This window comes from Caloenas nicobarica, chromosome 10, assembly GCF_036013445.1.
Source record: "Caloenas nicobarica isolate bCalNic1 chromosome 10, bCalNic1.hap1, whole genome shotgun sequence".
Classification (NCBI taxonomy): Eukaryota; Metazoa; Chordata; class Aves; order Columbiformes; family Columbidae; genus Caloenas; species Caloenas nicobarica.
This window is the reverse complement of record NC_088254.1, coordinates 9,344,548-9,358,876: the sequence shown is the minus strand read 5'-3', so window position 1 is coordinate 9,358,876 and position 14,329 is coordinate 9,344,548. Positions and strand designations below refer to the sequence as shown.

Here is a 14,329-nt window from a genome sequence, read left to right as displayed (position 1 = left end):
GGGATCATATTTAGCAAATGAAAAATTCCTCTCATATCTCTTACCAGGCTTTAATTTTAAGAAGCAGTATTTTTCAAATGGTTTTCATTTAATTCTTCTTCTGTGAGGAAGAGTGGAGACAACAAAATGCTGATAAATTCTATTTGTATCAACATTGCACCGATCTGCGCTATAAAGTGCAGCTCCTGTGAAGGATCAATGATTGCGATGCCGCAATTTTTAAGTACTGTTTCTCTCTATTTCAATGCTTTCAGCACTGAATAGAGCCTTGAAGAAAAAAAAAAGTTATATGAGATATTATGTGTTCAGAAGATGACACAAAACTAAATTTCAGAGAGTATCATAGGAAATTTAAATTGAGTAGATAATTATGTAAATGTTGTCTGCAAACCTGTATGTTTTAATTTTTCATTTTCTAAAAGACTTTACTGTGATGTTTTTGTGTTAGTATAGGGCTACCATGTCAACAGATACTCAACAGTAATTTAATTTACTAGATAACTGCAATTTAATAACAATCTTTTAAGAAATAATTTTAAAAATCTTCCCCTAGTTTGTTTCTTTTTCTCTTGGATTTGTATGGTATTTTCTGAAATGACTTGTTTTGAGGTTTATCTGTCTTCGTGTGTTCTTATGGGGGCCTAAAGTAAAAATAGTTACAGAGAAAAGTGCTAATGAATTGTTTAGTTACTTTCTGGAATGCAGCTCCGTCTGAACTTATCCTTTTACTGTAAAAATTAAATGCACCAGGCAAATGCATTTTTAAGTTTTCCTGTTGTAAGTTGCTAAGTGGTGAGTCAGTGCCCAAAACACTTTGAATGTTGCCATGCAAGCGTTCATGTTGAACTACAACTACTAAATTTAAAGCCTCGTGGGGAGGACAGAAGCTAAAAAATCAGTGGTTTATTTTTTCTCACTATTAGCTCAAGCCATGCTTGAGTCAACAGAAAGATTATGATGTGCTGTTCGTATTATAGCGGGGGGAAAATACTGTTCAGCAAGTTAAATTATCCTCAGAGATTCAAGACTGTTGTATTTCTGAGAATTTTTCTGATTTGAGGAGTTACATTAACTAAGCCAAGAAACCAATAACATCATGTGACTTGAGACCAGTTCTAACTAAGCGGAGGGGCAGAGCAGAGTGTCAGGATTTCAAAGAGGGCTCGGTCTGCAGAAGGAGAACAAGAAGAGGAGGCTCACTGGGAAACGGGCAGGGCAGCTGCCCTCTGATTGTGGATGAGCTGTGAGCAAAAACACACGATTTACACGTGTAGTCAGAAAATATTTCAAACTATTATTTATTAGTAGTACCATAATCAGTAGCTATCATGAGGTCATAATTCTAAGAAAAAATAGTGTGAATATCTGTCATCATTCTTCTGCCATTTAATTAGTCTCATATGAGAAAAATAACTTGAAATACATAATGTCTGTTGATTTTTGTTTCAGAAAATCAGCTGTGACACAGGCACAAATATCTGATTGTTTTCTGTGTAGTGCCATTTCTAGTAACTTATTTTGAGTATTTTAGACTTTCCACAGTACCTGAGACTATCAGTTAATATTAAGCTTTAGATTACCACTTATTTAATGATAGATTGTTAAATGAATATTTTATAATGCCAGAGATCTCGCTCTAAATTGAAACTCATTACATTTTTCAATATATTTAAGACAATGTATAGCTTGATTATATAGGGGTTCCTCATACATCACCTCTATAGTTTGCATATAGTCCATTGGTTCTAATATATTGCAAGAATTCTTTATGAAGCAAGGCTAGAGAAAACTTGGTTTGCATGCATAGAACTACCTCCCAGACATTTAAAGCACTTTTCTTTTTGGTATCACACTACTCTTTTAAGGCCGAGTTTGAGAGATACATTTCAAGAGATGTCTCAAAGATATCAGTGGTACGAGAAGAAAAATAATAGATCTTACTCCTTTCTGTGCTCCCTCTTTCCTCCATCCCTCCTGAAGGGTGAAAGGAGATTATTTGAAATGGTGGCACGGAAAGGATCCAGTCCTCCGTTTATCTGAAACCTAGTTTTTGAGACTTCAATGTTTAGATTGTATTAAAAATAATACAACATTCACTGTGCTGAGTGGACTTGTAGAGAATTACCCTCAATATTAGCAAGTTCAACATGTATTGAAGTAGCCTGGTGTAAAGCAAGATCCTTGGAATACTTTTATGAAGTCTGTGGCTCTAAATGAAAACTTTGGAGCATCCTGGGCAGGTATTTTTGTGTGATGATTAACTGACTGTGTTGCTGTGTTTAAGTGACTTTCTAGTGGGACTTTTTTCTGGTAAGATTTGTTCCCACTGGCCAGAAATGGTGTCAGAATGTAAAAAGCAGCATTTAGTTTGTTCAGAGTTGTTCTGAATTGCCTTGCGCAGTCAAGCGATCTGTTCAACTGTCATTCTCATCTTTAGTATCTGACACTCTCAAAGGCAGCAGCAACTCGCCTGACCCTTGCATCTGATGCTGTGCTGTGTTTTAGAAGGCAATTTTAAATAATGAAACTAAACAAATAAATCCTTATGGGTAATGTATCGCAGAACTTGTCGTTTCTTCCTTATGACTCAGACTTCCATCTTCCCTCCTTCTGCTTTATGCTCATTCTTTGGTCACACGATTCAAAGGATAAAGTTTATAGAGACTTGCTCTATACTCCTTTAAAGCGCATGTTGATCTGTGACCTTGAACAAAAAGCTCACAAATGTCATGACCAAAAATATAAAACATCCAATCCCTAAATTATGTTGCAAAACAAGTAAAAGTGTTTCTTTTGAGATTTTATGTTTATTAGGAAAAAGACCTGTTTTTCTGGTTAGATTATTTTGTTTTTTTTCAACATGGCCTTTATTTTAAATCTCTATGAAAACAGCAGTAACCTCAGATTATAGCATCGCACCTGCTCTTTGCTATACAAGAACGTTTAGGTGTCATTAAACAACTAAGCAGTCCATTGCGAAGTCCTGCTGTGAGAGTTCAGATCGAGTTCTTACTGAATTAGGGTGAAACACTTCAGTAACCCTCTCTTAATAGCATTTTTTTATGGCAATCAGGTCATTTTTCCAAACTAACTATCCTCTTGTGAGGTTGCTTAACTGAGAGATCTTTTCTGCGAAAATCCCATAGATATATATATGCATATATATAAATATACACACACACATATATATATATACATATATACATATATATATATGTGTGTGTGTGTATATATCTATCAGGGATATATAATGATGTCAAATTATTTCTCTGTGTTTGTATTTATTGGATATACTTCATGTTTTAAGTTTTCACAATATATCGAGCATATTAGATGCTCTTAAATTAGAGTGTAGATCTGCATAAAAGAACCTTACATCTGCACATAGTTCTAAAAATATCTGAAAAAATAACATGACTGAAGTGCAGCTCATGTAATTTAGGGAGAAGTTATATGGAATTGCTGCAACTTCTGCAGATTAATGTGTCCACTACCATAAATTAGTTGATGTTTTATAACAATAAATAAGGATAAAAGCTTTCTTGAAGACTCTTTCTAATATCTTTTGCTTGATAATCTACTCATGGTTTTGGTGGGAAGGCTTTTAGAATACTTGAAGTCAGGTGGAAAAACAGTGAGCAGTGTTGTGTTGCTGGACTTCAATGTGCTGGTGAACCAAGATACGTCCCTTCAGCCACTTGCTCAGCCCAAGTCCTGGGCCGGTGGCTTTGCCTGTGACCATGCTGTTTGTCAGAAATCGGCAAGACACAAATGCTTGCTTTTTCAAAAGAATGGTACTAGAACTAAAGCCCTGCACAATCTTTAACTGAAATTTCAGCTCAAGATAAGTATTTACACACTGAAGTGGAGAAATATGATTAAATTATCTCAGTTTAGTGCTACAGTTTCTTGTGATGTCAAGACTTAAAGCAAGTTGTACAGTCTCGGAGATTTGGTTACGGGATTCCATACCATTTGCAGTGATAGCAAGGATTAGATGTGAGCATTTTTTCTTTCTGTAAGGAAGTAGTAGGTGGATTCCGAACTGCATATGACAGAAGGATTGCACTTTGGCTTTTGATAGCTTTCTTGGCTTCATTTGCAAAATAATTTTTCCGAGCAGCAAGCTGGAGTACAGAAGAAGGAGATGCAAGGAAATATATGCCGAGGCACAACTAGCACTCTGCATTTTGATGCACAGTCTTCTAAAGCTTCTCTGACACTGAAATATTTAATAAATTCAGAAGTGTGTGTGTTTTGATACATTAGGCTGGGCTCAGGTTTTGATTATGGAGCCACCTACAGGGAGCTCACACAAGTGCAGGTGGAGCTGCCTGGTTTGGAGAGGGGAGAAAGTGAAAAATACCCTGAACTTCAGTAATGAAATAAAAGTTAAATGCTACTAAGGTTGGACCAGCAGAGGGACCCCTTAATCACTTTTTAATTTTTCAACTAAATTTTCTTGGCCATATTGAGTTGATGTAAAAGTATTTGTAATTCAGGTAGTCTTCTGCAAGTTTCAGTAACACAGCCTTGCTAATTCATTTCAGGTTTTAAAATTCTTTTAAGGTCTATACACATTTTTAGATTGGGTAGGGTTTTATCACATTTTGGGATTATCTGGATTCTGATGGGATAATTTATCACCTCAGGATAATAAACATGTTTATTTCCTTTTTAATGCAGATATGGGTAGTTAAGCCGTACATAAAGAGGCTTTCAAACCTTAAGTGCTTAATATTTTCAGCAAAATAATAAAACATTCTGAATTTGAGCAATATCCTATCGAAGTTGTATTTGAAGGATTTTGAAACAAGTTTTAAAACCTCCTCAGGTAAATTGGTTGGTTTGTTTCTGAAGAATGTGATATACAGCACTATCTTCCTGATTCTTTCCATTCTAGTAAAATATTTATGTAAAAACTTAAACATCTGAAATTCAATATTATTTGGAAAACTACAGAAAGAGAAACTTCCTAGCTGTGGTTTCCAATTAAAAACACAAACAAACAACAAACCCCAAACAAAGAAAAACCCCAAACAAACAAAACCCAAAACAACTCTGCCCTTGCTGTAGTTAATCATTATAAATATTTGGTTTTAAAATAAGTTATACTGGGAGCTCTGAGATGCCTAGAGTTGTTGTTGTGTTGAATTATTGCAAGAGAAGCAGCTTAAAGTTCTGTGTGTATTTAAATTAGTAACAGGTTGTTCCGCTCTGGGTTAATTTTCTCTGAATTTGTCTTTTATCCTCTATTCCCCATTCTTTGCCTTTATTTCAGTGGGGCACTAGTTGAGGTCTGTCTCCCCATTCAGGTTCCAGTTTTCTTAGAACTGGTAAGAATTTAATCACTTGTGGAACTTCTGTTCCTCTGTCAAATATGGTTGGAATTGATAATAAGTTCCAGCCTTGGACAGAGTGGGGATGAAAGGGGAGACTTTTAGGGCAGTTGCCTTTGCCTTCGTTCCAGAGATAGCAGGTTAACTTAGCTCCTAAGAAATTAAATGGAAATTAGTTAGAACAACAGAATTGGTATCCCCATCAAAAACAGGTTTGGACTTTTACCAAGTTGCCGTTTTTTCCAGAAGGATGGAAGCCAGCTCTCCACGAGGAAACTCGTGATATTGGGGCTTACACATCACAGTTACTTTTGTTGGCGAAAAAGGAACTTAAAATTCTAGCGGCACATAATTCACGGTAAAAGGTTTTGCTGCTTGTTGTGTTTCAGTAGAACCATTTAAAATAATAAAACTGTGATAAAAAGCAATAGCTTTTTTAAAGTATTTCGATATTTCAGTCTTGTTGTGGAATACGTTTGACCAGAGGATGGCCCTTGTCTGTTGAGACAGTGACATAATTATCTTTCATATGGTATAATTTTCAGTGATCTGCAGAAATTATGTTTATTTTGTATAAATTCAAATGATGGGTTACGTATGCTTATTGTGTATTTGCTTTGTGGCTCTGACAAGTCGGACAAAAATGTATTTCACGTGAAAGTTTCTTTTCAGGGAGAACATGTAGTTCATTCATAAAATCTCTTAGTGTTAAAGCGATTTTTGAAAACATTATTCTACAGGTAGCTTGGTTTATTATTAGGTCAGTATTTCACTCTGCATTGGCTTTCGTAATCTCTTTACATACTTTAGAAACAGGCAGTTTATTGTTTTTGACACACAGTACAGGGTCATGAGTGGAAACAATTCGGGCTACAAAGTGCATGTCAGTTCAGTGCTCCTCTGCTGACGGCATGTCTGTCTGAAATCAAGTTTAAAAAATTGGCCCTGTCTCCAGCTGCCTTGTTTTGTCAGGCTGAGTCATAAGATTAACCCTTGACTTGTCACCAAGGAAAAATGGAGCAAACAACTGTACCCAGTACAGTATCGCTGATCCAGCTATGATTCATTTCACTGTAACATGATTCTCTTAAGAAAACAAATTTCAGAGCAGCTGTTGCTTGGCTTAAATGGGGATTATAAAAATTGCAACCACAAACCAAAAACTTACTTTGGACTTCAGGAGCTTTTGGAATAGTTGTCTGGTAGTAGTTCTGCAAATAGTTACTGGTAACAGCATCACAATTTTTTGTGCAGTCTTTCAAATTCTTCCATTTTTGGTTTATTTTTAATCTCTTCTGGTGAAAGTAAACTTCTGTGGGTTAAAGTTTTATATGCTTGATGGAATTATGGCTTGATCCTGTGAAGTGAATCGATGTAGCAAATGTCCTGTGAGAAACAGTGTTTTCATACAGTAAATGTACAGCAGGTACAGTGATACATTTCAAGTCTTGTACACTAAAATTGTATTCCCGCTGATATAACTGAGGGTAGGACAACTAATTCCCTTTTCTGTAAAATGAAATCGTCATCCCTTTGATTTGTGGGGAAGTAACTCAGGAGGAAATTCACTTATTGACTCATCATGGAGGTACCAGTCTTTAAATTAGTTTGTCTACAAACAGACAGCATTTGCAGTGGCATTACCCAGTTTTATGGATCGTTATTGTTGCTGTTGTCTTATCCATGTGATGGTGAACGATGTCAATAATTTCCTTGTACTGATAAATGTTAATTGTGTTAGTAAATATTACCAGTTAATATCACCTATATATTGCCCTGTGCGAATATAGGGCAGTTGAAATGCGGAGAAGCCCGTCTCCCAACGCTACATAGTAAAGTTAGGGGGATTTTCTGCTGTATGTTTTAACATTTTTCCAATTGCTTGTGTAATACAGGTGGGAAATGTTCATTATTTGAGAGGGGGCTTTAGCATGGTCTTCATCTCAAATACAACTATTTTGAAAATTGAGCATGTGTGAGTGGAGATACAGTAGCAATTACAACTATGTTGATGATAGCCTTTACTTCAAAGAACTGACTCCAGTTACTCAAAGTATTTTTAATGATGTAAGAGTTTGTGTGCTTGTGCTTGAATTATTTCAGAAGTAGAGTTCAGAAGGGGTTCTCATACTTCAAGTCTTGCAAGCTGAAAGCGCTTTTTCCAGTGTTTAGGTTTTTTCCTAAGTTGTGCAGTAGTCTGAATTAGTGATTTTAATCTAGTGCACTATGAGAAGTAGCACATGCAAAGATCTGAAGATCTTTTAGCATATCTCATCTGTAGAGTCCTGAACGATAGTGAGAAGCTTTAAGGAATGGCATTGTTAGCTGCAAATCAAAGCTGCTTACCGACTCTCTGGGGACTGAAATGGGTCTTTGTGGTCCCTGGGGGAAGAAGGAAGCCGCAAGTCACTCTGCGGGCCTGGCGGTTTAATAGTCTGAAGTACAGTGATGTTCTTTTTTGCAGCTGCTGCTGCGCCTTTTGTATTGGAGTTCAGTTCAGATATCATTAGCTTAGCTGCATGGCTAAATACAGGGTGTTTCAAAAAGATGGACCCAATTTGAAACTCGTACCACTTGAAACTGGGCCCACCGTTTTGAAACACCCAGTAGTTCTGGAGATGTAGTTTGTCTTGGAGTAAAAATGCAAGTGTTCTTAAGCTGGCGGAAATGTCAGGATGTATTTGCCAACATAGTCTGAGCGCAGTAGTCTCCTGATTGATTGGAAGAGTTAACTGAAAAAGCATTTGAAGCTGGAGGTGTGAATATTTTTTGCCAGTACGTGTATATTCTGTATATTTTACAGACGCTACAGTAGTTATGTCCTGAGATAATAGACATTATATCGAAGACCCACTGAGATTTTTATCTGACCATAGTACGCCACTGCAGTCAATTCGTCACCCTCAGGGATCTTTTTAGTTCAGATTTCCCTGACATACAAGCTGCTTTGTAGAATGAACCAAATTTCTGCAACTTGCTTTCCCTGTAAATTGCTGAATTGAACTTTACCCTTTTTTTTTTTTTTTTTTTTTTCCTTATCATGAAGTATTTTCCTGCTTTTGTCAGGAGGGAGGCAGGGAGAATTCACAGCATTGGCAGCTGACGCGGTTAGAGGTGGAGAAATGCCGTTTTGCTTTAACTTTTTTTTTTTCCCTGGATCAGACTTTGTATCTGGTTTATCAGGAGCTCAGTTACTGACCAGCTGCATTCATATGTAGAAAGCAAAAAAAGTACACCTCATTAAGAGTGAATGTTAGTTAAAATGTCCCTGTTCACTGAAGGAAGCAAAAAGACTTGCCAGGCATAGATAATGTGCAAACACTGGGGGATTTTTGTGCTAGAAGTTACAGTCCATTTGCTGTATTGTATCACTCATGTTTTTGTTATGTGCGAAGGTTGTTGGGGTTTCTCCCCCCTCTTCTCTCCCTTCTCTTATATGGGCACAGAATTGCTTTTTTTCATACAAAAATGTATTATACAATCTAGAGGAAGTCAGGGCCCATGTTTCTGAAGGACCATCATTGTATACTGTATGTTAAAGATTGATTTTTGGATGGTTCCATCAAAGGAAAATATTTACGTGTTTGGCGGTGGTGTTGTTTTGTTTCGTTCTTGTTTTGTTTTTAAAGCCAAGCACCACGGCTCTGTGTTGTCTTTGTTTTAGGGCCATATCATCACGCAGGCTCCCCTGTTCGGCACGCAGGCCGGGGGGGGTTCGGGCTGCCGGAGGTGGGTTCGGGCTGCAGGGGGGCGTTCGGCTGCCGGAGGTGGGTTCGGGCTGCAGGGGGGCGTTCGGCTGCCGGAGGTGGGTTCGGGCTGCCGGGGGGCGTTCGGCTGCCGGAGGTGGGTTCGGGCTGCAGGGGGGCGTTCGGCTGCCGGAGGTGGGTTCGGGCTGCCGGGGGGAGATTCGGGCTGCCGGAGGTGGGTTCGGGCTGCCGGGGGGGGTTCGGCTGCCGGAGGTGGGTTCGGCTGCCGGGGGGCTCCCGCTTTTCCGTGGGACTCGCGCCCAGCAGCTCCCCGTGGCTTTGGGAGGCGTTCGCCGAAGTTGGAAGCAACTTTGGGCAGCGGCAGATGGCCGCGGGGCTGGAGCTGCACCGAGCAGCGTCTCCACCGCCACAAGTGCTCTAATTTAATTACACCGAAAAGTAGGAGATTAACTCGCCGAGGACGCGTCCATTCGCGGTCGGTGTGCGGCGGGCGGCTTCCCGGGCGGGCATGCCGGTTTCCCGGTGCGCCGGCCCCGCGTGCGCGCACCCCCGCGCTGCGCCCCCCGTGCCGCCCCGCGGGGCGCGGGCAGAGGCGGAGGAGCGGGGGGGCCCCGCGCGCGGCCCGGCCCCCGCGCCCGCCCGCAGATGGTTCAGTCCTGCTTTGCATAAGCCGCCTTCGAGGCGCTCCATGTGCGCGGGCGGCGCGCGGGCGGGTGGATGTGGTGGCGAGAGGCGGCGCAGCGCAGCCCGGCCCGCCGCCAGCCGCGCCATGTACTGCGCGTACCCCGTCCCCGGGGTGGGCAGCAACTCCCTCATGTACTACTACAACGGGAAGACGGTAAGGGCGGCCGGCTTTGTGCGGGGGGGGGGGCGCGGCGGAGCGCCGGGCCAAGAGAAGCTCGCAGCGCGGGGGTGGCTCCGGTGAGGCGGCGGCACTTCCCGGGCGGCGGCCGGTTCCTCGCCGGCGGTGCCGGAGCGAGCGGGCGAGTAGCGATATTTAGAAGCAGCTGCCCGGGAGCCCGCGGGGGGCGAGGAAGGTCTCCGCGGCTGGGTGCGGAAGGGCCGCGTCCGGCAGCGCGCAGCCAGGCGGCGCTCGGGGGGCCGGGGCCGGGGCCGGGGTGCGGGCTGTGGGGGTTTTGCGGCTCTGCTCTCCCGAAGCCCGCAGGGCGGCCCTGCCCAGCGCGCCGGCCGGGAGCTCCTACCCAGAGCCGGTCGTTTCGAAACTTGCGTGACTTTGAAATAACCAAAATATTGCTACGACCGCTGGAGCGGGGGGGAAGTCAGAATCTAGTCACCTCCCTGTAGGTTAACTTTGTGGAAATTGAATGGGATATTTCGGTTTCATGGCTGATGCTTTATAAGCTCATATGACAGCAGTTCTGATTTTCATGTATAAAAATTAGCATATAACGGTAAGTTTAACAGTGTATGTTTTTCAGTTTCTTTATGCTCTATGTGGTTTTGGCTTCTGTTATAAAAATAACGTTAAGTGGGAAAACGGGAGATACCGATATTGATTTTTTTTTTTTTCTGCTTTGTTTGTTTGGTTTTCTGCTGTTCCTATTCTCGTGGGCCTGTGTGAGCTTTGCCTTCATTAGTAAACTTTTTTGCCAAGATTTTTTTTAAGTGATAATTGACCTATGGGTCTTTATATTCATTAAAGACACTGTGTATGAGCTTCTTGAGCAACAAAAGATATTAGAGGAGAGGTTAGTGGAATGAGTAAAATTGCTTGGTCTCTATTTCATTTCCTTTGGTATAAATGCCAGCTGTCTTTCAAATATGAAATTATTTTTCTTTCATCTCTGCTCCTAGGCTAAAACAATCCGTTTGAAGTTTTATGTGAAGATATATATAAGACTTAAGTAAAATTAACTATACAATACCCCTGAAGCAAAGGGAATATAACTTGCGTGGAGTTTTGATTTTATTCTTTCTAGAGCACAGATCACTCTATTACAACATTTTTCTTTGTTCTTGTAGCAGGAAAAAAGGCTTTGATCTTATTAAGTATTTCCAGGCATATAGTAGATGGAAGTGCTGGTACTGTAGGAGAGCATGGCTTGAAAATTGATAGCATGTGCCTGTTACGGGTCAGAGGTGACCTTTATGAGCTCGAAGAGTTAGTAAATAGATGACAAATCATATGATGATCCTATATCATGTTGCCCAAGGTTTTATTCTTTTTTTTTTTTTTTTAACATCTTAATAGCTTTTAGCATTTTCTGTCCTAGGAATTCTGCAAGTTGTACTAAATTACTAGTTTAAATACACAGAAGGAGGATATGTGAAGTTGGGGGGTGGGGTCTGCATTACAGTTTTTGAAGCCACATCTTGGCATCTGTGCCAAATCTTTGTATGAACCTTTCCATAATGAGGGTCCAGTACATGCACTGATTTTGATGTCTTACTGGGTTTTTTTGTATTGTTTGGCCAATTAGTATTTGATAGTATGTACCTTATTGTTCGAGTTTGAGAATTTATTTAGATTTTGGATATTGACATTCAGTGATACCTGCTGATGTATATGAAATCTGATTTATTTACACACGAAGCGAGCAGGAAATGATATGTAGAAAACACGTGTTTTAAACTTTTTATGAAACGTGTTTTGTTCTTTTCAACTTCTTAAATTTGTAAACCAGAAGAAAGCTTAATGTTAAGCTAAAAACCAGGTATCTGAGCACCTCAGTAGGTAGTCATGTGTGCGCTGGCACATGAATTAAAAGTTTAAAAATTAAGTCAGGGGATTTTACTACTAGAAGTTGTTCAATTTTTGTAATTTCTGTATGTTTTAGGAGGGTAACATGAAAGTGAAAAGTAGTGGTTTAATACAAAACCCTTGCTAAGGAGTAAAATTTTAGCATTATGTGTAATAGGTTTTATTTAAAAATATATATTTCAAGAAGCCTCACCAAATAAAAAAAGAAAAAATACCTTAATCTCTTTCATGAAGAAGACAAAGTACTTGCACTGAACTAGAAGATTTTTCCAGATTTCGGGTTTTTTGTCCTTTACCTGTTGATATATAGAAATTAGTCCCAGTTTATGGAAGGCTTACAAAATTTTAATATAGAACTTTGTGAAAAAAATGTTATAATTAAAAATTGCATCTGTCCTCTAACGTTTTCTTCTCTTTCATTCAGTAACTATGCTACAGACCCCTAAAATAAAAGCACCTAACCCCCATTGAAAAAAAACTTAACAAGTTCAGATAGAAAAAATAGCACAAATTTAAATTACACTTTAGACATTTTGATTTTGTTATTTTTTTTAACAAATAATTAAGCAAACTACTTCATTCAGCAGGGCCTTTTCATTTAAATTTTATTACATGCAATAGCACCAAAATAATATGTAAGTAATAGAAGTTTAATATCGTTTCTGCATAAAGAATAACATACAGACTTGAAAGATTTTCAGTTCATCTGCAAGTTTAGAAAGAAATTGTGTATTTTCTAAATGCATTGTAGAATTCCTTTTATATATATTGCAATAGAGTAACGTGTCAGTTATCACCAAAGTAAATAATTTTAAGGAACAGAATTGATTATATTGATTTGATATAGGAGAATATATTTGTGAATATATTACACATTATTCTTGTATTCTGCACATTATATGGGTTAATTTGGTATATCACTCTATGTATGAATATTTTTTATTATTGAATAAATATTTGTTTTTCTCAGCATAGACTGGGATTTTATTGAGCCCTTTTCCAAGGTGAAGTTACTGCATTTTTTCCCAGTAGATTTCTAGAATGCCTATTTTAAAAGGGGGAAAAAAACCCCCACCATATCTATGTGTTTTGCATATATGTAGTACTTTGTGATTTGGTTTTTTGTAAACTAGCTTATACTGGGATTTTTTTAGAAAATGTTGGGGTTTGGTGTTTGTTATATGGTTTTTTTTCTTGAGAATTTGGAGAGCGTAAAAGGCTAGTTCTAAACGTGGCCCTGTACATGCATTCATGTACAGATATGTATGGGTACGTGTCTATAAATGACTAAATGCACACAGTTATGAGTATACATGTGTATATTTGGGTATTTTTAGTGGAGAAAATGCCTGTCTTGCGGCCATCGCTCTCAGTTCCAGCACAGAGAAACACTCCAGTAATACTGCCTGATGCTCCGATGACACGACAGCACACCTTTCTGTAGCTGTTAAGCAATAAATAATGCGCTGAGTCTTTTAACATCAACATGAAATGTTTTCAGTTTGTAAATTTTGGAGCAATCAGGTGCTACAGAGAAAGATTCAATTCTGGTTTTTTAGTGTTGGGCCAGTTAGTATACAGGGAGCAAAGTACAATTAAAGCTGTTCCGTACCATATGCTGCCCACAGCAACTTAGGCAAGGTCAAAGCTAACATTTGTAAGTCAGGACAAATATAAGATCATGTGGAAAACCTCTAGGGGTATACGGCCGTGGACATTGAATAAAGAGAGGTAGAAAACATTGGTCAGCTGGATTTCCCCGCTCATTCCTCACCCTTTTCCTTCCCCTCCCCACCCCAGTAAAACACGCTGAGTTACAAAGCCCCAGCCCAGGAGAGTTTTCCCTGCTCCACTCCACTGGGTTGAACTGCCAATCTGCTGAGCGGCGGTCCCCTGACAGAAGGGTGCCTTGTCTGCAACAAGCTTTATTGATGCTTTAAAGTGAAGGGTATGTCCGTTTCCTTGGGCAAATGAAAGCAGCTAGGGAGGGGATCAGGTGCTGTATTGGACCGATCTATATTTCTCAAAATGTGAGCACCAAAGAGTAGCACGCCCCCGTTTGCTCAGCGTGTTTGCTTTCAGAATCACGTGCGTGTTGAAGGCTATTTGTAGAAATATAATAGTCTGTGCCAGAGATACAGAAACTGAGAGTAGTACTGAGTTCAAGATGAACAAATGCAAGAGATAGTGTTCTGTCTACAGCTGCATCTTCCTGTGGTCAATGCTGCTGGCGGGGATTCCTACCGCAGCTAGAGTAGCCTTCTGAAATACGGGGAACAGGTTAAGAAAACAGGCTGATTAGTTTCAACTTTTCCATTTTTTGTTTCCTTAAAATCTTAATTTAATTAGGAATTTTTGAAGACTTAGTTGTGTGCATTGTTTAGTAACAGCATCAGTTGAAGAGTGTGGGGAAGAGATTTTGCTTAGCAAATAAAATAGAAAAAGAATCTTCAAGCACTATATACATATATTTATTTCTGGTGGTGTTCCTGATGCCTTACCTTCTGTTTCCTCCCCTCTCTGCGTAATGATACAATTAAAAAAAAAAAAAAAGGTCAAAA

The 14,329-nt window shown here is 39.6% G+C and overlaps 1 protein-coding gene across 13 annotated transcripts in view; it reads left to right on the top strand.

Annotated features, from left to right (window-relative positions):
• TCF12 (transcription factor 12) overlaps positions 1-14,329 on the top strand; it is a 165,049-nt gene that overhangs the window by 114,792 nt on the left and 35,928 nt on the right. For 2 of the 13 annotated variants that reach the window (XM_065642185.1, XM_065642182.1), the window contains exon 1: positions 9,725-9,884. The exons of 9 other annotated variants lie outside the window; for them this stretch is intronic. In XM_065642185.1, coding sequence (XP_065498257.1) covers positions 9,735-9,884 — 150 coding nt within the window. In that variant the 5' untranslated portion in view covers positions 9,725-9,734. Of the gene's footprint in view, positions 1-9,047; positions 9,069-9,724; positions 9,885-14,329 lie in introns of those variants that run through there. 2 more of the 13 variants (XM_065642186.1, XM_065642183.1) reach the window with 2 other exon arrangements.